General features: G+C 27.9%; 2 protein-coding genes across 7 annotated transcripts in view; both read left to right on the forward strand.

Moving 5' to 3' along the window:
• LOC107440556 (cytoplasmic dynein 2 intermediate chain 1) overlaps positions 1 to 15,673 on the forward strand; it is a 35,993-nt gene extending 20,320 nt beyond the window's left edge. Inside the window, exons 15-22 of the mRNA XM_071179193.1 lie at positions 4,363 to 4,423; positions 4,528 to 4,571; positions 5,370 to 5,550; positions 7,472 to 7,616; positions 9,912 to 9,957; positions 11,293 to 11,470; positions 12,853 to 12,925; positions 15,510 to 15,673. Of these exons, the coding sequence (XP_071035294.1) occupies positions 4,363 to 4,423; positions 4,528 to 4,571; positions 5,370 to 5,550; positions 7,472 to 7,616; positions 9,912 to 9,957; positions 11,293 to 11,470; positions 12,853 to 12,925; positions 15,510 to 15,611 (830 nt within the window). The 3' untranslated portion in view covers positions 15,612 to 15,673. The remainder of the gene's footprint in view (positions 1 to 4,362; positions 4,424 to 4,527; positions 4,572 to 5,369; positions 5,551 to 7,471; positions 7,617 to 9,911; positions 9,958 to 11,292; positions 11,471 to 12,852; positions 12,926 to 15,509) is intronic.
• Positions 15,674 to 18,976: 3,303 nt separating this feature from the next.
• LOC107440555 (anaphase-promoting complex subunit 10) overlaps positions 18,977 to 23,334 on the forward strand; it is a 15,084-nt gene continuing 10,726 nt past the window's right edge. Inside the window, exons 1-2 of one of the 6 annotated variants that reach the window (XM_071178600.1) lie at positions 18,977 to 19,348; positions 20,513 to 20,636. In XM_071178600.1, coding sequence (XP_071034701.1) covers positions 20,534 to 20,636 — 103 coding nt within the window. In that variant the 5' untranslated portion in view covers positions 18,977 to 19,348; positions 20,513 to 20,533. The remainder of the gene's footprint in view (positions 19,349 to 20,512; positions 20,637 to 23,334) is intronic. The other 5 variants (XM_016053511.4, XM_071178598.1, XM_016053515.4 and 2 more) reach the window with 5 other exon arrangements.

Raw genomic sequence — 23,334 nt, forward strand, 5'->3', positions numbered from 1 at the left:
TTTTTAAATTACTGATTTTACTTGACTTTATTTTTGTGAGTGTCTAAATTTCAGGAGGGGCGAAACGCATCGTTTGCCCCGTCATCTAAATTTTAGAGGGGCCCTCTGCCTCCCCCTGGTTGGCACGCCACTGGGTCTGACGCAATCAACTACATGCAGCTGTGGCCTTTCCCCTTCTCTGCAAAGCGTGTTTGTTCTTTTAAGAAAGGGAAATATTTTGTGAAAAGGTGTTTTACCGTTTTTTACCCTTCCCTTTATGTTATAGTGGGTACGCAATTACAAAAAAGACAATTTTCATCAACTCTATCTTAACACAATTTCTTTCCTACACATATATAATTAGAGTGCTTTATTTTGAAAAAAAAAAAGTCTCTTCATATGGGGCCCCCTTGACCGTCGGGGCCCCGGGGCGGTGCCCCGGCTGCCCCGGCGTAGTTGCGGCCCTGCCTGTAATGTATTTTAATAAAAAATTTAATACTAAATTGCTTTTTATATCCATCTAATTTAACAGTAAAAAGCAGTGAAAACACTGTCCTGCTGCACTTTCAAATAATAATTGTTATGGCAGTTTCACTTTATTATCTTTTTGAATTATCACTGTATGTTTCTTAAAGATTTCAAAATGTTTTTGAGAAATCCTATTCAATAGATTTTTAGATACATTTTTATAATGATTACTTACCCTCTCAATAATTAGAATGACCTTATAAAATTTAAGTCAAGCTAAAAGAATGAAAAAGCATTGTCACAGTGTGGCCACTCAAATCAGGTTTCAAATTTCCCTGATTTTTCAGGTTTTCCAGGTGAAAATCTTAAAATTTCCAGGTTAACATGTTTTTTTTCCTCATAAAGTATAGGATGGGTACAAGAAAAATGTCAATATTACAAATTATTTTATTTAAAATGTAATTTTTTTATTGTTATCTAATCATCTTTGGATCAGGAAATAGAGTGCTAGCCAATGAGTGCCTCCCAATGAGGTGACCTGGTTTGAATCCCAGCGATGGCTGGTTGAAACGAATTCCACACACGGCTCGCAATGATGACATTGCTGATGTAAAATATCCTCAGTGGCAGACAGATCATTGATTGGAGTCCTCTTGCCTCCAGGCTGACCGTGGGAAGTTTTCATTGCAGGGCTGCCATTGGCGACTAAAAAGGCCACTAAAGCGACTATTTTCAAGCAATAGCAACTAGGGCGACTATTTTAGTAGAAATATGAGTAAAAACAACTAATTTGCAATGAGTTGCGTAAAATTGGCGACTTTTTTAAGCCAATTAGCAACTAAAATTAAGAATAACTTATTGAATTTCCCTCTTCTCCCACTTTTTTCCCCCCTCGCATTTTCATTTTATCCAAACTTTATTCTTCCTTACTGATATCAAAAGCAAGACAGATATGTTTAACCAATCAGACTAATGGATTTGGAATTCACACTGCGTGAATGCTCCTCCTGCTCATGTAATATCTCTGAGGATTACGTTTTTTTCCCCTCTTTTAATTTGAACGAAGTAGCAAAATAAAAAAAAAATTGTCTTTAATTATACAAAATGGGTAGTTAATTTTTTTAGAGCTATTTACAATAGAAAAAAGGTAATGGTGATATTCGTTTTGTCGAATTGTGATCGTAAATTTTTTGATAAACTTTAAATTTGGAAATGCTTCAGTTAGGAGAAATAAACAAAATAAAAACTTGATAGATGAATTAAATTGCAATATTTTTTTCTTGTTCAAATGTCTAAACTAAGCAGCTGCAAATTAGAGCAGAGAAAGGAAATTCGAGTTTCAAATTCACCTGTTCTGTATCAGATAAAAATAAAACTCCCTGTTTTTATGCGTAGTGTGACAGAATAAGGGTCCACAAGTAATTACAATTTTGGATCGGTTTGTTTTGATGTTCGGTTCGATTTGGAATGTTGAAGTTTGCAGGGACCGCAGACGTCATATTTTCCTTACTTTTTCCATTATTTCTGCACTCTTCCTTTCCCCCCCCTGTTATATCCTTTTTTTTAAAAATCCTCTCATTTCTGCTATTCCTCTTTTAAAATGCATAGTGACAGCCAACAAAACGAAATAATGACTCAAGGTCAAGTATTGCAACTGCACTTGTTTTTCAATTCATTCATTTTGAATGGGGATGTGAGGAGCAGAACACGGTAGAACATGAATTCTTATTAGTACGTCAGCTTCTGTGTCTGCTTGCCAATTCATGTTTAACTCATGAAGCCAATTCATGAAGCTGCTGAAAAATTATGAGTAACAGAGAGAGAACATGAAATTGAATCGGTTAGAATTGATAAACTTGTTCATAAAAGGAAAACAATCTTAATTGATATCTATACTAAAACTAAACTCAGTGGCGCGACTGCCATAGAGGGCCAAGGCCTACTGTGCCCATCTCAGTTTTCTTGACCTTGGGCTCTGGGGTGCAGAAGCAGATGTTCCGGTTAGGTGGTCAGCCGAACGCAAAACTCCCAGTGTTTAGTTCCCAAGCATGCTTGGTACTCATTTATGGACCCTCATCTATACTAAAAGCCCCAAGAAAATGTTTAAAAAATAATAAATTTCACATTTTATACAACATTGTGTGTGTTTTTTCCCACTTTATTTTCAATCATAAAACTCTTAATTTTAATTTATTTGTACCTATATAATAATTTTCCTTTCATATTATTGTTGAAAATTATTTAAGTACTTTTAGAATGCTGATTTTGTTTATTACATACTAAATTTTTATTTTATAGTAAGGTTAAAAAAATTCATATATGAAAGTAAAGGTCATTTCTACTTCATTTTTTATAATGCCTAAACTTTTAGTCTCTAGCTTTTTTTTCAATATTTTTTTTAATTACAACTATTGTTTCTTATATGATATCTGAAGCCTTATGCCTCATAAAGAATAAAACTAAAAATAGATATTTTTAAAATGTTCAAAAGGTTTTCTACAGCAATTCCTTCAGCATTCCTCTATCTATATATTGTTGGTAAATTCACAAATAAATGTACTTTTTTTATGAAATATGAGTATCTAACTGCATATTATTTGAATTTTATACTTTTATAGCACAAATAATTAAAGTTATGTTAGAGGAGGATATGATGTTGGCACCTATTTTATATATCTTAGAGACTATTTAGGAGACTTTTTTTCATATATGATGCAACTAAAGCTACTATTTTTCTTGTTTTCATCCAATGGCAGCCCCGTCATTGTTTTCCTCTCCATGTAACACAAATGCGAGTTAGTTCTATCGAACAAATCCTCCATAAAGGAAATTTTCTCCTAATACTGGATCTAGGAGTTCCCTCTTCTTCTGGATTAGGTTTAAAACCACAAGGCCACTGAGTTGAACATTAGTAGTCATAAAATCAAAAATTGGGACAGCTGTTCAAGGACGGTGAAATATATCATCGTGAAAAAATAAGTAGACTAAATTTATTTTAATAACTTTAGCAAGATTTTGTTTTTTATTTTTTGAATTTTTAATGTTTTAGTGCAACATTAAATTTTAAAAAATTAAGATAGATGTGGTGAAAATAATATGTTTAGCTTATGGAATGTATTTTTTTATTGAATAAAAATAGTACAGTGTGTTTCTTAAGTGATTTTTGCACATAGTGTACCAAATAGAAAATACAGGAAGACCAAAAAAGCTTTGGATAAGTATTAATATATTTTCATTGAGAAGGAAATAATTCCAGGCCATTATACATCAATAATCTTTGTATTTATTTACATTTCAATATAAAGCCATTTTATACTGTATTTTATCTAAACAATGTTCTTTATAAAATTCATTGATCACATTTTCTTAAAACCAATATCTAAATTCAAATGTTTTAATAATGTTGTTTGTTTTGAATTAGCATTATTATTTTGAGAGACATTCAGTATTCAAAAATAAATGTTGTAAAAGAAAAATTGTCAAATTTCTTGTTGCATTCTCTAACGAGAAAAACAAATCAATATTTAAGCGTTATATATTGTGATGTTAATAGGTAAGCCTAATGATATGTCAAATTATCTATGTGTGAAATGATATAATGCAAAACCTTACATATTAATGTTTGTATTATAAAAATCTACAGTAATGCACAATTCCAAGTTGTCTATTACTTTAATTAGAATGTTAAAAAAATATTAAGATTTTCCTTATCACATTTTCATAAAATTTTAGATATTGAGGTTTGATTCTATTTTATCTGCACTCGCAACTAAAAAATGGATGCTTTTCATCGTTATGTAATTTCTTTCAATTTTAAAAAGACTTTTTAACAGTTGAAAAAATTTAAAATTTAATCATTGCTTTCAAATTGTTATATATTGTATTATGATATTAAGCTTTTTTTTCTTTGTATAGCTTTAATATTAGGTCCCGAAAATCACAAAAGCTGTATTGTTGGAATTCAAGCAGTATTCAAGTAATTTGCTTTAATATATATTATATAAATACAGTCCATTAATTAAATTACTTAAGTAATACATAACTTAAACATTTGAAATATTTATTAGAGTTTCTTTTTAGTCAAACAGAAGTGAATTGGAAATCCTCTAGTTCTGTAAAAACAAGTAAGTTTATAACACTATTGCTCTTTTATTTTTCATGAATTCAACAATTTACTAAAATGAACTTTATTATTTTTGATCATATGCCTAAAATTTAGTTCCATTTTCCTATAATGGAAGTGTTGATTAGGCATTTTTTTAAAAAATAAAATTGTTCTTAAACTTTTTAATGTTAAATTAATCTTCCTGTGTAAAATTAATTATAATTTCTTTTATATTTTTTCTGTCCTTTACTTTCACTAAAGAGTAGACAATTTTTTCAAAAGTTTTCTTCACTACCTATCATTTGTTACAATACTAGATGCAATTATGAGTGTATAGGTTTGTTAATTACTTAAATTTTATTGGGCAGCATTGCTCAGGGCAAGTTTTTTTTTGTGAAGAATAGTACCTGCAATTAGAAAACTCAACACTTATTTACTATAGAATGCGACGTTTAGAATTTATTAATATTTCAATGCACCATTGAGAAAATGATTAAATTCACATTTTCATGGTTTTCTTTTCTTTTCTTCATTATTGCTTACGCTGAAAGAGGTACAATAATTTACAAACTTTTTTCAAATGTTTTTAAGTGCAAATGAACTGAATTAAGTGCACTGAAAAATCAAAAGTTTTTTCAGTGCAAATGCTTTTTAATTTAGAGGCAATGCTACTTTTTTATGACATATTAATTCAGAAAATTTTTTCTACAATATTCTCAGAAAGCGTTTGCATTTTCTCAATCAATTTTGTTTTAATATCTTTTATGAATTCAATTATTAATTAACAGAAAACTATATTTATGTTCATGAATTACAGGTTATGCTAAAAATTTTCATGTGCTTACTCTAGAAGATATGGGTATCATTAATGTTTGGGTAGTAATCGAAGTTCTTAAACCTGATATATCTGGGACTGAAACTGATCTTGGATTGGCACCTGGAGGTAAATACAGGCTTGTTAGAAGCTCTAGTATAGATCTACACGATCTTCCATCCTTGTAAGTATATGTTTTAGTATCCTTTCATATTATTCAATGATTAGGTTGTGTTTATAAAAAAATAAAAGTCTATAGATGGAAAATAAAAGTATCTTAGACTTTGCTCAAAGATTTTACACCTCAACGGTTATTGTAAGCAGGTTTATACAGTAATTTTCTAAGAGAAAACATTTTTTGTCTGATCTATAATTATAGTCTGTATTAGAAGGTATTCATTTTAATTTAACATAAAGTGTACTAAGTTTTATATTTAAATTCCTTTATGGAAATGTGTGTCCTTTTTAAAACGGAAAACAAAATACAGGGTGACAAGAAATGACTTGGACAGAAATTAAAACCAAAGATTTATATAGCAAAACTTGCCTATGCTTTCTTTTATAAATAGGTAGATTATCTAAATAACATCTTCTGATATGAATCTGCTCCAACCCACAGAGCTGAAGACACTAAAAATGGAAGAATGTGTATTTTCTTGTTTGTTTGTTTTTTTTACAGCAGAAGAAAATTCATTTACCTGACAGAATTTTTTCGTATGGTTCATTTTGGAGACTAGGTTTCTTAATCAACTTCTTAAGTCTTTGGCATCCGTAAAAATAATCTTTGTCAAGTAATGAGATGAGATATCAATAGATGCGTTGCAACCCATATTGGAAAACTTTTAGAGACATTTTTAATTCTATATTAGGTCCAAAGTTGATAATTTTGAAAATTTACAATAATGTCACAAAAAGTAATCTTTGCGTGTTCATTTGAAAATTTGGTGGTGATATTTTAATAAAGCATTAAAATTATAGCTGTAATTTTAATACTTTTTAAAACATTACTATTAAAATTATTAAACATCCCTTGTTATCTTGAAAGACGCCCGGTGGCTGAGTGGTAGTGCTTTGCTCTCCCATGCCACAGGTCCTGGGTTTGATCCTCAGACCGGGCACGGTTGACTCAGCCTTTCATCCCTTCAGAGGGTCCATAAATGAGTACCAAGCATGCTTGGAAACTAAACACTGGGGGTTCCGCGTTTGGCTGATCACCTGACCGGAACATATTTTCCTGCACCCCAGTGCCCCCAAGGTCAAGAAAACTGAGATGGGCACAGTATGCCTTGGCCCCTTCTATGGGCTGTCGCGCCACTACCTTGAAATAAATTTAAAAAATTCTAGTAATTTTTTAGTTGCTGGAAATTTTTCAAAAATTATTCTAATTAAATAATGAATATTCTGCCAATAAAATATTCAAAAAATTATTGATTTTTAAGATATGTTTGTTTTGTTATTGCTGATATGTTTTATAGTTTTAATAATAAAAATACGTTATGCATCTTTTAAAAAATTTAATTAATGTATTAATTTTTAAGTTGAAGTTTTATTATCTTTAAATTATTATTATCAAATGCTCCATATCTATGCTGAAATTTACTGAGTACCGTGTGATTTCTTTGAAAAAACATGTTTATTACCAATGCAGTTCACACAACTTCATATTTTGCCAACTTCTAATCAATCGTTTCTTTTTATTTTCAATCACTTATTAGTAAAAAATGTTTGCTTGTATTAAATTTTTTTATCCATAAAGTTGAAATTTGAAAAAACATTTTTATCTATGATATATCTAAGAACAATGATTTATTTAATGTGAAATTGTCAACATTTTAGCTTGTACACTTCGCACAAGAGTTACATACACTTTTCTTTTATAATTGATTTGACAATATTTTCTTTCAAATAAAATATATGCTGAATATTAAATCTGCAAATGAGATTTTTTAGTTTTTGTAAACTCAAAGCAATTGCAATATTATATTCTCTCTACATGCTGATTGAATTATTTTAAGTTTACTTCTAATTATCTTCAATCTGTCATATATATACTATTTATATTATACTTTGTTAATTTTTTTTTATTAACATTTCTGGATTTTTAGACAAATGGAACACAAAATAAGTATGAGGACTTTTGATTTCCGACTCATACCTCAAGATTCAAGTCGAATGCTTGTCATAACTGATGTGGTAAATATTAAAGTTTTCCTTTGTTGCTTTAACAGCAGGGCTAAAGAGAATAGAAGGGCTAGTTCACTCCGCTCTTAGAGCTGAAGCTACGATCGCTCTTAACCTAAAAGATAAAAAGAAACATTCATTTTTATTAAATGGATGTCCAATATATATTTTTTTTATTAATAAAAGTAGAGAGAACGAAACAAACGTTAAAGTTTATATCGGCGGTAAATTGATAATGACTTTAATACGAGATATGTGTTTTTTCTTATTTCGAGTTAATTGTCTCGAATATTCTGAATTACATCAGAAAAAAATTGAAAGTCAATTATTCCCCCTTGTAATTGTGTTCATTTATATTCAGGCAAATTAATTAATTTTTTTCCTACAACATTTAAAAAAAGACAAACAATGAAGGAAATGCAAAAAAAAAATGAACAAGAATTCTATCTTAAATTCAGTGAAAACACCTAATTTTGATGGAATTTTGAATGTATTAAACCAGAGAGAAATGTGACTGTTTAAAATTTACTTCCTGCTTTTGACTAGAAAAATAATTTGGGAATATTCAAAGAAAATTTGTTTTGCGTGTTTTAACTTTAAAATAAGCTTCTGTAACCATTTTTGCACAATTAACTAAACTTCTTTAAACCATTAAAATCTACTTATAAATAGTGTTTTTTAAATCATTTTGAAATAAAGAATACAGTTCTGACCGACAAGAGTGAACTATCTAACTGATTAATAAAACTTACTTATTTTTGAATAAAATTACAAAAAATGTAGCTTATTCAAAAACGATATTTATTGCCGATTATTATTATAAAAATTAGAAATGAAAACGATTATTATTATAAATAAAAACGATATTATTATAAATAAAAACGATATCATTATAAATAAAATCGTTATTATTGTATAACGATTATTATTCTAATAAAAACGATTATTATTATAAATAAAAACGATATTATTATAAATAAAAACGATATTATTATAAATAAAATCGTTATTATTGTATAACGATTATTATTCTAATAAAAACGATTATTATTATAAAAATTAGAAATGAAATAGCAACTGCGCTTTAGTTAGCCCATACATTTTATTTGCATTTAAAGTTCAAATGAAAAAAGTTACATTAGAGGAAGAAACGAAATATTTAATAAACTTTTGAGAATAATTATTATTTTCTGTAAAACGCATCTTCTTAAAAAAAATTAGTTCATTTTAATTATTTTTTTAAAAATTACTTTTAAATAAAAAGGGGTGATAGTTTCAAAATAATTGGTATCATTTTAAACTTTTTGTTCCCATACAACATATCGATACCATTGAGTTATTAAATAAATAAATAAAAGCATTTTTCGTTTAACCCTACAACCGCCTTATCAATGCTGTACGAGATATTATTTCTTCAAAAATATTTAAATATGAGTATAGAATAGATTATTCTATTACATCGATTGTCACTGCTGTGAACATTTTGGATCCTAACCAAAAATATAAAGTTTCTATGAAAATGAAGTTATAAAATATTTTAGCAGTTCAAAATTCCTGTAAAAATACAGAGAGAAAAACGAGAATGTGCACTAGTACTAGTTCAAATGCACAAAATCGGAATTTTCGTTAACAGATTTCTGGAAACTGTAGGTTTTTTACTGTGAATTTTATTAAAGAGGCTTTTTTCCGATATTCTAATCTACTTTATGGGTAAACAACCTCCCATTTATTCGACATGGCTCTTTGAGTAGTAACTTTCGAGGAAAAACGGTCATTTTTTTTCGGGACTTAGTCTTGCTTTATTTCTGTAAAATTACCGAGTCTCCTTTGAATATTTATCTGTAATTTTGCAGCAACTTTCTTTTTTAAACTCACTATAAATTTACATATGAGTTCTGATAAATAATTACAAGTATATTATTATACATTATAATTATGTTATTATACATTATAATTATATTATTATACATAATAATTATATTATTAAACGTCATAATTATATTATTATACATTATAAGTATATTATTATGCATTATAAGTATATTATTATGCTTTTTCCTNTATAATATTTATAATATTATATTATATATATATTATTAATATAATATAAATATATATATATATATTAGCAATTGGGTAGACAGTTAAAGTAAAATTTTAATATTTGAAGGTAATTTTTTATGTTTATTAATGATCTTACTTTTCATTATAATGAATGAAAAACAAATATGGTTTTTACATTGTAAGAAAATTTTTTCTGCATGTTAACATTTAATTGTGAATAAAAATAAATGTATGATTTTTTTCCCTAAGAAATATTTATAGCTTAATCTGTGTGTAATGGCAAATTATCTATTAATATAGGTTGGGTGCAATGATGGCAGCATCAAGTTATATAACTTGAAAATAGGTTTGTAAGATTTCATTTTAACTTCATTATCATTTTTAACAATACCTTTAAAATTTTATTTTTAATAATTTCTGTTTTGTGCTTCCACTTCTTTAAAGAATTTTGTGATATTTTTTTAAAAATTTCTTGATCAAAGTTTGCAATAATTTATAGATAATTAATATTCAAAACTAGAAGAAAGAAACTTGCATGAATAACATGAATGGATCCAAAAAAAATGATAAATAAGTAGAATAATCACAAGGGTAATAAAAAAAATTATTTATAGTTTACAAAAAATAGAATACAGGAAAAATAGAATACTTGCTGAATACTTTTGGACGCCAGGCATTTATTGGAGTTAAGGACCAATTTGTTCAACCTACCTCAATCGAAATCATATCCTAGCCTGTTGAGTCAATTTTTACAGAACTACCTGTGGAAAAACTTGTTCCAAATAAACTTTCATTTGATACTCTAAACAGGAAAAAGTCACTGAATGCCAAATATGGGCGGTATGAGAGGCTGAAGACTCACCACTTGAGGTTTAGCAGCATTGCTCGAACTTCACACGCATGGAACCTGGCATACAAGAGGGTAACATTCACACTCATTGTGTCAGGGTGCTTCTCTTTTACCAGCTCCGACGTATGTTTTGAGTAACACTCCCTATTCTCACAACTCTTACTAGATAACTAGAACCATTTGTCTTCACTCTGGGGAAATATAGCTTTCACCATTAATTATTTTTAAATGCTATTGCTTGTAGGTTTTTTTTTTATTTTTTGAATTCATCCTCATATTGAATAAATATTTTCAATTTCGTATTTAGATTTGTCATAGAAAGTTGTGTATCGAAGTTCATAGCTTACGATGTGGATTTTTTGTTGCAAAATCTTTTAGATGCCAAAATATAACACCTATTTAAATTAGAAAATTTCGTATATGCATAGGTATATTATTTTTTTAACCTCAGAAAAAAAAATTAGTAACTTCTACTTTTTCAATTTGTTTCTTAAAATTAAATATTTCACTCATGTTCAAAGAACTATGCTAAAGGGGAGGGTATAAATTTAATCATCACTCAATATCTCTAAATTTTACTAGTATAAATTTACTATATAATTATTTTTTTTTTAGTTATTACTAATTTTTTTCAAATATGTTCATTGGCAACATAGTAAAAATCATATATCAAACGTCTATGATCACTTTTAAAATCTTACATGTTAAATTCCGTCTATTTCCTTCTAAAAATATGCCTGTTATGAAAATATATAACAATTAGGAAAATATTTTAAATGTTAAATCTGTTTTAAATAATTGTTTGATGCTTTTTTTTTCTTTAATTAATAGTTCGACCCTTAATGGAATTCCTATGCAGTGAAAAAGGAGAATCTGTCAATCTCCTACAATGGTCCACCGTACAGCCTACAGTATTTTATATTCTTAGTTCTTTTTCCTTTATACATTTTTGGGATTTGATGCAAGATTCTTTACACCCAGTTCAAAGTTATCACTTTCAGGATAGCAAGTAAATAATATATATTTTTTTCTAGCTTTTTATAATGAGCTATAACTTTTATTTAAAAGCATGGCACCATTTGGGGGAAATGGTGGGTATATGTCCCCCTAAATAATTAGAAATCTTTAAAAGCCCCCCCCCCCGTCCAATATTTCAGACAAAAATAAAATTTTTGTGAATGATCATCAATTTATATTCCTTAAAGTTAAAAACAAGAAAAAGATAAAATAATTAATGTTTTTACAGGTATTTAGCACATTTAAGAACTTTTTTTTTCTTATGTGTGAAATTTAGAAACTATTACGACTCTGTAGTTTAATTTCGTCTCCTGAAAAATTGGCCCTCTGTGTAATGCTCATGTTCAAAAGTAAAGAAATTTTTAAATATTTTTCATAAAGGATTTGCTCGCCTTTAGAATGTATTAACTCAGAAGGGGTAAATTAAACAGAAAAAAGAACCATCTCTACATATTTGGAAAAAGTATTTATGAAAGAGAATATGAATATATATTTTTAAAAGAAAGTGTAAACCCTTCCTTCTCGCTCTCCGCAAAGTAATGAGATGCAGTTGCACCCTCTATTTCTTGTGCCACCATGATATTTCCTGGCTGGAGTGTTCAAAACTAATGAGCCAACAAGATTAAAACAATCTATTTCTTATGCCCAAAATCATGTTAATTTCTCTACCTTTACACTAAATAGCAGTACCAGATTATTTGTAATATGTTAGTTTACTTTAAATAAAATGTCAGTACTCGTCAAGCATTTATATTTGTGATATATTTTTAATAATCTTAACTCAGTTACTTAGTTAGGCTCTTTGTGAATATATGTGGTTTGCATTCTGTGCATTTTTTGATATTTGATAGCATTATGGAGTTAGAGTCAAAAGGTGAATTCATTAAAATTTAATTTTTATTTCAAGCTAAAAATTTACTCAAAAATAAAAAAATGAATACATAGATTTTACATGCACTTAGTTCAGCATAGTTTTCTTGAATAAAAAAATAGGCACTTCTATAACCGTTTTCTTCAAAATTCTACAATCATTAAGATTAAGTGTTTAAGTTTATGTATGAATCCCCCCCCCCCTCAAAATGCAATCTTTTTCTCAAAATTAATTGCCACGCTTTTAAAATCTTTTGCGTGTATTTTTGTTTCAACATGAAACATTTTCCAGTGCTGTCATAGAGATAATAGGGCTATTTGTTTGTTTTTTTTAATAATAGCTTCCAGTTTTTGTAATGCTGTAATTTATATCACAATTAGAAATTACCTATTCTTACTTGCCTAATATAATTTTAAAATGGTACTATATTTATATAATTATTTCTGTGTCTACAGTAAAGAAAATTGCTTAAACATTTTTTGAATATTATAATTTATTTTTAGAGTTACTTGGTTTGTTTTACAAGCAGTAGAGAAAAAATCTACAGATTCTGCGACTGAAAAAATTTCAAACTTAGTAAGTTTAATTTAAGTATTTACTTTTCAGTCTTAGTTGTATTAGTGATTGTTAGATTTTTTTTTTGTGAAAAAGCAACCTTGAGTTTGTTTAAAACCTAATCTATAAAGGATTTATAAAGTGTAAAAACAATAGTGGTGAAAAAAAAGAGGGATTAACTAAAAACTACAGAGCTTGGCAGCAAAGCACTTTGAGATGGCTAGTAATAGAAAAAAAAATTCCAATATTATTATTATTTTAACTAAATTTTGATTAAAACGCTGACGAAATGTAAATTTAAACAGAAAATTAATATTTGGCCATCCAAACTATAATCATTTCAAGTGCGTAGAGTAGGATGGAACATGAGAAATTTTATTGACATGAGGGAAATATTTTTTTTACTGAATCTTTCATGGCTTCCTCTAAAAAGGTACCAAAAAAAGGTAAAAGATTGTATAAAACTAATATTTAGAAAGATTCAGCTCAATAAAATAATATTTAGACCCCATCTAAGCTTAAAAAAAAGTTGAGAAAGAAAACTTAATTTTCCTCAAAAAATTTAAATGCAGGTGCCATTTAGTAGTGGTTGTAGAAACACAAATTTGGACTCACTTTATTGATAATGTATCTGACTTTAAATTTATAACTTCTTAGTAAAATGAATGAAGCAAAAAATACAATGGTTTTTCTATAATCCTCATTGTGAAATCAAGTTTTTAGAGAGTGGCGAAAAAAAAATATTTTGTTAACTACTCTATAATGGCAAACAAGATAGGTACTAATGATTTTGATACTTTACTGGTAAAAAATATATGAGATTGACGAATATAGAAATGAATAAATATTTTAAATAAAGAAAGAAATACATTCATAAATAAAGAAATGAATAATGAATTTTAAAGTTGAACATTGATTGTTTTAAAATATTAAAAAAAATAATAATACAGTGAAACCTCCAAGAAAGACCACCTCATTGTAGCGACATCCTCTTTTTACGACCACTTTTGGAAGGCACACAGATTTCGACCATAGACTTATTCTTTTTGACCATCAAAACCCCTTCCAGCGATCGGACAAACCTCCAAACCAAATACAGAAAATATCAAATAAGGTAATAATAATCTTGTCTCAGTCAGAATGCACTAAAGATAATGCTATTAAAATACATATTTTAGAACTGGAAGTTAAATTAGAAAAAAAGTTATTTTAGAAAAAACTGAGCATCTCAAACAAACAAACCTCTTCTCATTTTTTAAAGTTAACTAATTTTTATGATATAAAATTAAATGCAAACTTAAACAAAAAACATAATTTTTTATTTTAAATTTGCAGTTCTATCATGCATAATTGGTAAATTTATTTTCACACATAATTATATCAGTAAAGGTTATTTTTATTGACGCTTAATTTTTTTCATCAATTCGGTTTTTATGATGTGAACACAGGGGACATTTCGCATCAGAAAAATGAGAAGGAGTAAAATTAAAATTGCTAGCAAAAAATCATGTACCTTCAATATTTTAAAGTCAATGAAGATAACCCTTAAGAACGACCAACCTCGACCCTTAAGAACGACTATTTTACTGTGGAACTGAAGGAGTTCGCTCCCGAGAGGTTTCACTGTACTATGATCCAATATCTATTTTAATTTATTACACATTTACATTAGCCTAATTTAGATGAGTGAAAGAAATTTTATTATTTATTTATTTTTTATTATTTAAATTGTTTATTTATTTTTCATAATTGATAAATTCCTTGCTTTATACAAAAAATTTCTCACTTTAAATGAAAAAAATAAAGTATGCATATTTAAAAAAAAAATAATAATAAAAAAATTAAATTGTTTCAGTTACAAGTGTAATTTAAAACCAGAAAGTATACACTATTTTGTTTGTGACCCATCAAATAATGGTTAGCAATCAATCATCAGCAAATTGCCATTTGAGGAAAAAGTTTGCATAGTTCATTCTAAATTAAGTGCCCATATAAATTGGAAACAAAGGGGTGCAGGAAGGCTCACAATTCAAAAAATTTTAATTTGAGGGGAAAGAGAAAACAAAGATACTTACTATGGAGTATAGATGTGAAGTAAAGTGAGAGTGAAACTTACTGAAAGTTATACATTACATAATTAAACAACAACACCCAATCACAAAAATAACACTCTTCAAATACACATATTTTGAGACATTTTCTTCTCTATGTAATAAGCCAGTTATTTACATTCAATGGGAAATAACTGTATATGGGAGAAATTCAACTTTCTCATATGCTAGAAGGGTTAAAATTTTTGCTTACTAATTATGCTAATTAATTTTTCCTGTTTGACATAAGTTTTAATTTTACTGATGTATATGCAGTTTTAACATTACGTTTTATTGTAAATTTTCCATCTGACACAGAGTGCTTATTTATTTATGTGTATTTTTTTAATTAAAATTTTGAATAAACACTATGTTTCAGTTTAAAAGCTTTACTTATTTAATACACCTATGAATACATTTCTTTATCAAATGTCTTCAAAACAAATGTATTACTTTTTTTTATAAACATTTCTTATAAATATTTTCTGATTACTGATATATGGACTTTATTTTAGCTTATAGCGAAAGAAAATGGAGAAGTTGAAGTGCATCCTCTTCAACATCAAATATCTGAAGACAACTATAAGAAACAGCTTTATTTTATGCAAAATTTGTAGCCTATATATTTATACCAGATTATATTTTTAATAACCACATTGAATAAAATTGTCTAAATCACTATGAGACATTTTTATTTGCCTAAAAGTGCAACCCTCTAAAAATCATAAGATTGGAAATTTTTATGAAACTGTTTAATAACCTTAAGCAGCAAAAAGTAAAACATAGATTAATAATTACAAAAACTTTTATTGAATTGAATTGGTATAGGTATGAATTGAGGCACAAATAAGGAAAAAAACTTATTACAAATAAAAATTAGTCACTGAACCTATAAGCAATTTGTACCATATCAAATATATGTCTAAATCAGAGCTTGAAATTTCAGTTTTAAAGGTACAAAGTTTTGCTAACCACTATTTTCACTAAAAATATGAACAATTTTTAAAATGTTACAAATGTAGTATGAAGTATGTAGTTTATCGTATATACAAATATAAATGTAGTATGTAGTTTAATGACCAAAACCATAAAAGGGTGTAAAAAAGTAATAATTATTTAAATTAAGGTATCCGTAATGTTTCAATGATTCCAATATCATCCACATTATTAAAATAAGATAAATATTAGAAATGTTCTCATACTTATAACATTTTATGTTTGCATACCATTTACCGGGGTCAAAATGTGTTAGATGGATTCATTTATAGAAAGTCTGAATAATCCTTCTAACAGTTAGTAGCTTCATTTGATACCAAAACTCAACTTTATACATGAAAAAATTTACTCTCCAGCCCTAAATATTAGGTTGAAATTTCGCACCCTGGATTAAGTGGTGTTTTTATTTTTAATGTAGTGATTTCTTACATTGTTAATTTCCTTTTTACAATTTTATCCACAAGATGATCATATAAACAATTACATAAAAATATTAAATATTCAGGAATGTCTAATTTATTTTTCCATATTGCTTAGCCATTTAGTCTTTATTTACCTATTTTAGTTATTATCATTAAGTTCAATTATATGTGAACAAATTTTGGATCAAATAAGGAAGATGTGCACCCTAAAATCCCTTTTTTGAGGATTGAAACATATTAATGCCTTGAACTGCCACAACCCTTAGTTCGTGGTTTCAAATTTTCATTATTTATTGAATTATTAACTGGACTTAAAAATGACAAAATTTGTAAAGGTATTAAAAATGTTGATTATTTAGTTTCAATAATTTCTAAACAAAAATACAGTGAGTTTGCAGTAAGTATTTACATACAAAAAAAAGAATAATAATAATCCTGTATGATTAAATTGCTATTTGAATTTAAATGAGAGAGATAATTCTAAAGTTTTGAAACAAATGAGATTTGCTGAAAGTGATTAAAGATAGGATGACCTACATATAAATGACTAAAGTTCCCAGAACTCTAAGACAATGAATGCTGCAGGTAAGATGATCAGATGAAAATCAAATCTGTGTAAAAATATCATTAATTTTAACCATTATGATTCAAATATGAAAAATTGGAGACAAACCCTATAACAGAGAAAGAGTTGAATGTGGAGAGATAGTCCTTTAGTCTCTAGAAAAAATCACTGGACTAAATTTCATCAATTAAAATCTTTTTCCAATGTCTTTCTGTTTTTAAATTAATTTTTTCCTTAAAAATGTAGCAAATATTTAATATTTTAAGTTAAAAATAAAAAACAGATGACATCTTAATGAGTACATTGTTATTTTTCATAATTGTAAGAAAAAATTCAAGCCATGAAAAAATGGAATTGATTGAACTTCAAAATTTGCATTTTGAAACGAAATCTGATCCAAAAAATATTTAACACTTTTAAATACACTTATAGTTTTCTCTCCTTAAATTTTTTTTTTAAATTGGTTTTACTTTTCCCTTTTAACTTTGTTTTAAATAGGTACTTGTCTAATGACTTTCATTTTTTTACAAACTTGTTCTTAATTTGTGTAATTTACCATTAACATGTTAAACTTTTGCATACATTATTTTCATTTTTGAAAAATATCAGTTTGGTATTTTTCTGTTTTAAATGAATTTTAACATTTAAAACAATTTAATTTTATACAAATATATTGCTAAGTAGATTGATGAAAAGGAATTAATTAAAAGAATTAAGATAATAAAAAATTACAATTATTTAAAAGAATTTAATTTTATAAAAATGTTTTGCTAAGTTGACAAATAAAAAGATTGGGTCTGAAACATTGATAATTTATGCTAAAATTAAGATGAAATTGCTGTCAACATGTGTAGGTACTTGGGTATGCGGCCCTTTATTGAAAAAAGGGCTGTGCATACCTGCTATATGAATTACAATAAAAATAATTTTTTACTTTTATAAAATATTTTAATTCACTTTTCAAATAATAACCTTTAATTAAACTTTGAATGTATTATTGTAATAAAGTGAATAATTTTCTCGTATTATAAAGATGAATTTCATTTAAATATGGTAGGTTGTTGAGTGCATACAATGTTTAGTACTTTTCTAAATTACGCCTTTCCATCGTAATTATTAATTAAAATAATTATAAATATTTCATATTTAAATTTTTTAAAAATTAAGTTAAGTCTAGATAGTGTGCATTTATAAATCTTGGAGGGAAGCACACCTAAGTTTAGGTACGCTACTGGTCCCACCACAGATCCAGCTGAGTAATCACTAGAAGCTGGACCATGAGCCTAGCAGAAATGACAGTTGTCGTGGAGCCTTAGATGTTATTTATCTTTAAAAAAAATTTGTTGTTACTAACTATTTAATATTGTAACATGTTTGATTGTAATGTCTTTTAATGAAGTTAATCTTCTACCTAACCAAATAAGACCTTAACAATAAACCTTAATTTAGCAAAGATTGCGCCCTTGGGAACAGAAATCGAGAAATGTCAGGGACCTAAAATACATTCTTTTAATTTTTCAGTGAGCTCCTCTTAATCTTCAACTATGAGTTGGAAGGGTTAACCAACAAAAGTTGGGCCTTCCAGAAGGAGGTGGGCCAGTAGAGGGAAGGGGATGTGTTAGACAAGAGGCAGCACAATGGGGTTCAGCCAATTGAGTCGAAGACTGAGCCGAATGGGTGCATTCAATTTGCTATTTAGAGAAAAAATTGGTTCTTCATCTGAAATGGATGAAGTGACAGGCATAACATTTCGTGAGCGAAAAGAGAGTCACCAAATGTGAACAGTGGGTAGCCTGTCTATTTCGTTCACTCCAGGATTTGCTTCTTAATTTATAAAATCCATATTACTTATTTTTTTTTAAATTTGAATTCAAATTGTTTTTGAAGTCCTCTTGAGTCAAAATAAAAACACAAATCAAAGTGTTGAAAACTTCGCTAATCTTTGAAATCGCATCCGCGATATTTTTTTACATGCAGTGAGAATGACCCTTAAAATAACCTAGCATCACAGATGGGCAGAAATGAACTAGTTAACAAATCAAAACAAACAGCTAACGGATAAATGTAACATTATTTTCAATTTTGTTACTCTAATTCAGTTTAATATTTTAATGTCAGGCATCTTTTTTTTACTTAAAAATTTATTTTCTAGTGGACTTCTCTGGTGCACGTAATGTTTTTAGTCACTTCTTGTTTTGTTATACTATTAAAAAAAAATAATAAACAAATACAAAAAACTATTTGCTAAGCTATTTGACCTAAGTATTTTGAATATACTGTAGTTAGAAATTAAGTAACAGATTTATTGTGCGTTTTTTCTACTTTAGAAAGCATAAAATCATAGAAAGCTTTAAAATTTCATTTTTGATAGGTAGAAACTTTTGTCTAATAAGTATAGTCTAAAACTTAATTAGATGTTTTTTCGAAAAACCGAAGATCAGAAAATCAATCGAGCATTATGGACAAGTTAAATGTTACACATTCTCTTTTATTATTTCTGAATTAGCGCTCGCTTTTTCTCATGTAATGCAAAACTTAAAACATTTAAGCATCTGCGGATAGAATTTTCCTTTTCTAAACTATCATTTTCTTTATTTAAATTAAAATTTGATAAAAGCATATTTAGTAGGATATTTAGGAAACTGGGATATTTCCTTGGCATTAGGTATTTGTTGCTGTTGAACTACTTTGTTTCAGTTATAAAGCTTTTCCGTTAATCATGATTTAGGGTTTGGGTACGCAATAGAATGTACCCTGCTCTTCGGAACCGCCTAACCTCTAAGTCTATAAAGAAGAATTCTTGCAACGTAGCATTGAAATTGAGGAGAATAGAAAAAAAAAACTAAATGTGTATAAAAGGAAAAGAAAAAATTTCAGAATCGACTTTTATTTACAGTGGTGCTTAGATTAAAGTAAATAGGTTTAGAAGAATGAGATTCTAGTTCATTAATTTATAATATCTAGTAACACTATGTGCTATCTCACTTCGCAGCAGCTTACCATATTACAGCTAATCCACCCTACCAGATTTTGTTTTACTTCTACTTGTCTTCTCCATTTTAGCATAGGTCTGTCTCTTTTTTATTTGCATTCTGATGTCTATGTTAACGCTACTGTTGGTATTCTTGTGGGAAGCATTCTCAAAATGTGATCTATCTATTTTAATCTTCTTTTTTTTGTAAATTAAGGATGATTGGTTACTCTTTGATTTTACTCTAGAGGTCTAAATTAGATGTGATTTGGGTATAGGATATATTTCAAACTATTCTTAAACATCTGTTTTGCCAATTATTCAGTATTTTATTCTGTATTTTTGTTAATTTCCATGTTACTAATCTATGTAATAGTACACTCTTTGCCTTTGAATTAAAAATAATAATTTTAGTCTTTAGCATTAAATTATTTGATCACCAAATCTTCATCAACTTTTTGAAGCAATAATGAATATTTTGGTTGCTCTGAATGTATAATAATAACTTATAACTTGTATATTTACATTACCTGATATTAAATTTACTCTAAATTTTATTTACAGGCTCCATAATTATTTAAAATAATGCCATATTTTAAAGATATAGATCCTCTTCGTGAAGAACAAGAAGGCAGAGTAAGGGAAGTAGGGCCTCAAGCTGTGTGGTCTTTGTCTTCTTGCAAACCAGGTATATGTGACTCTTACTTATTTTTTTTTCTGTTATTTTTTTAATGTTTAAAGACATGTTTTTTTTTAAATCTTTTAATCATATTTCAAGTTTTTTCAGAAATTAGAGAAGGATACTTTAAAGGAAAAGATTTCTTTCAAAAAATCAGACATACCTATTAATATTTATGAAATGAAAGTGTTTAGAATAAATATATAGTACTAAATTAATTGAAAAAAAGATGCTTAAAGGCAACTCCATGGTAAAGTCTACCAAATGACGAAAAATCCAAAATAAATATTTTTTTGGTGATATTTTAAAGGTATAAAATTGAAAATTTAGTTAACTAAAAAAATTCAAGGAATTAAATTTTTTGAAGGGCAATATCGTATAAAATTTTTTACGACATTAAGTGACTTTCAAAGGAATACAATTTTTTTTATGAATTCATTTTAATTGAAAAGCAAGTAAATAATCATTGAAATACACTATATAAAGATTGGCCATCTTACAAAAGTATGTAGAAATACTGCAAATTTTTATTTTCACAAAAATCTTCATGAGGCACTTCAGATACTTCATGTCCAACACCAAAGGGCCCAAATTATTTGCATTCTGAATGAATAAAATTAGAGCTGAAAAATTAAGTATAAAAGTGTTTACAATTGCAGTGGTCCATTGTTATAAAAATGTCTAGGCATACTTATAGTTACAAGTTTAACGAAGGTATTGTCCTTACTGGGAAACATGTTTTGCTCAGTATTTGTTCAAACGCGATTTATTTTTCAAATCTGATTAATTTAAATTTTGTCTATCAGCAAAACCAATGAGAATGTCTCCGTGGCCAAGCATTTTAGATTTATTAAGCTATTAAGAATAGCTAATTTATCTATTCACTCATTACACGTCTATGCCTTCAAATGAAAATGTACACTCATGATCAAAGTTAAAAGAATACATGCACATGATTTCAATGAGGGAAAACATGTTTTGCTCGCAATGTAACTTAATACACATATTTGATAATTTATGTAAATAAATTATCAAATGTTAAATATTTTTCTGTTAAGCAGTAAAATAAAAGATTAAAAGAAATAAAATTGTAGACAAATTTTTTAGACTATAATAAATTTACTAATGTTTATAGAAACAGATTTTTTTTAAATATTACTTCAGATATTTAAATAAGCTAATTGATTATTCGAAACTAATTTTTTACACATTTTTTCCATCAATCTTAATTTTTTTATTTTATGTATTAAAAATTTTGAATCCTCCCACAAAATTCTTCTCCAAATGACTACTATAAAAAAAAAAACTGTTGTAGCTGACTACATTTGTAACAAAGTAGCTGTATTCTGACCACTGCTTTTATTTAACCAAACTAAAACGATTCCTTTACCTAAGTAAATTACCCCAGATTATTGACAAGGACTAGGCCCAATGTAAACAATTTTGAATAAAACATTATTTTTTGAGGAAAACATGACAACAATAAATTTAAGGATTATTATACTCTGTATTTAAATTAGGTATAAATGAGGATGCAAAATTTCTACTCACTAGCCAACAATCAAATATTTAAAACTAGGGAGCGGGGCTCGAAAAAATTCAAAAAATTTACCCGTCCCTGAGGACGGCTTGTCCAACAATGTACTCGTCCTCCTTTGAAACTAACCCGTCGCTTCTAAATAAATAAAAATATACTTTTCTCTTATTTATTACAAACATTTATATAAATTGCACAATGAATTAGTAGTTACTAGGATTACAAATTCTAGGATTGCATATTACATTACAAATACTAGGATTGTAATAAAAGGAATACTAGGTTACTAATAGGAACCTAGTATTTCTTTTATAAAATAATTTATTTCTTTTATGAAATAATATATTTCTTTCATGAAATAATTTATTTCTTTTATGAAATAATTTAAATGACAAATTTCAAGTTATCTGGAATGTCAATTTATCCGAGGGTACTGCGTTTTTTAAATGAATCAAATATGACGTTTGGCAGTTCCACAATCAAGCTAATGATTTACAGAGGTTTCTGCACAAAGATCTGAAAGGGGTTTTCCATTTACGGTAGATGTTCATAATTGCGTTTAACGCTTCTTGTTTAAGACTAGTACGTAATGTTTTTTTTTTTTGTAAGTTCATTGCTGAAAAGTCTCTTTCAACCGCTGCAGTACGGGAGACAGAGAAACCATCAATTCCACCATGCGCAGTATGTTGCTGTATTTCTAGATTAGAGGGTTATTTTTAGAAGTGAGGCGCTAGACTCTTGTAAGATACAGGGTATCCGCGCACCTGGAAAGTCATGGAAAATCATGGAAAGTCATGAATTTCAGTATTGAACAAAATTTGTCATGAAAAGTCATGATTTTTGCTGTTTTTTTGAAAAAAATCATGGAAAGTCATGGATTTTGGTATTCTAGTGTTGCAAGTACTGCGCCAATTGTGGAAACCTGGGCCTATATGCTCCAAATTGAAGTAGTAGGCTTAAATTGCCCCGATCTGAGCCAAAAGGGATATTTTCCCCTGGGTATCGCCAAGTCACAATTTTGCGGCAACCAAGCTACTGCTATGTGATGGGTTGCTCTGGATTCAGTGGGAAGGATTCTTGCACTCTCATGTGCAACTCTGCTTCATTTTACAAGATATTCTCAATTTCAGGTTTCATTTTCCACTCTCTGAAATGGAACCGAAACTTCCC

This window comes from Parasteatoda tepidariorum, chromosome 3 (genome assembly GCF_043381705.1).
Source record: "Parasteatoda tepidariorum isolate YZ-2023 chromosome 3, CAS_Ptep_4.0, whole genome shotgun sequence".
Taxonomy (NCBI): Eukaryota; Metazoa; Arthropoda; class Arachnida; order Araneae; family Theridiidae; genus Parasteatoda; species Parasteatoda tepidariorum.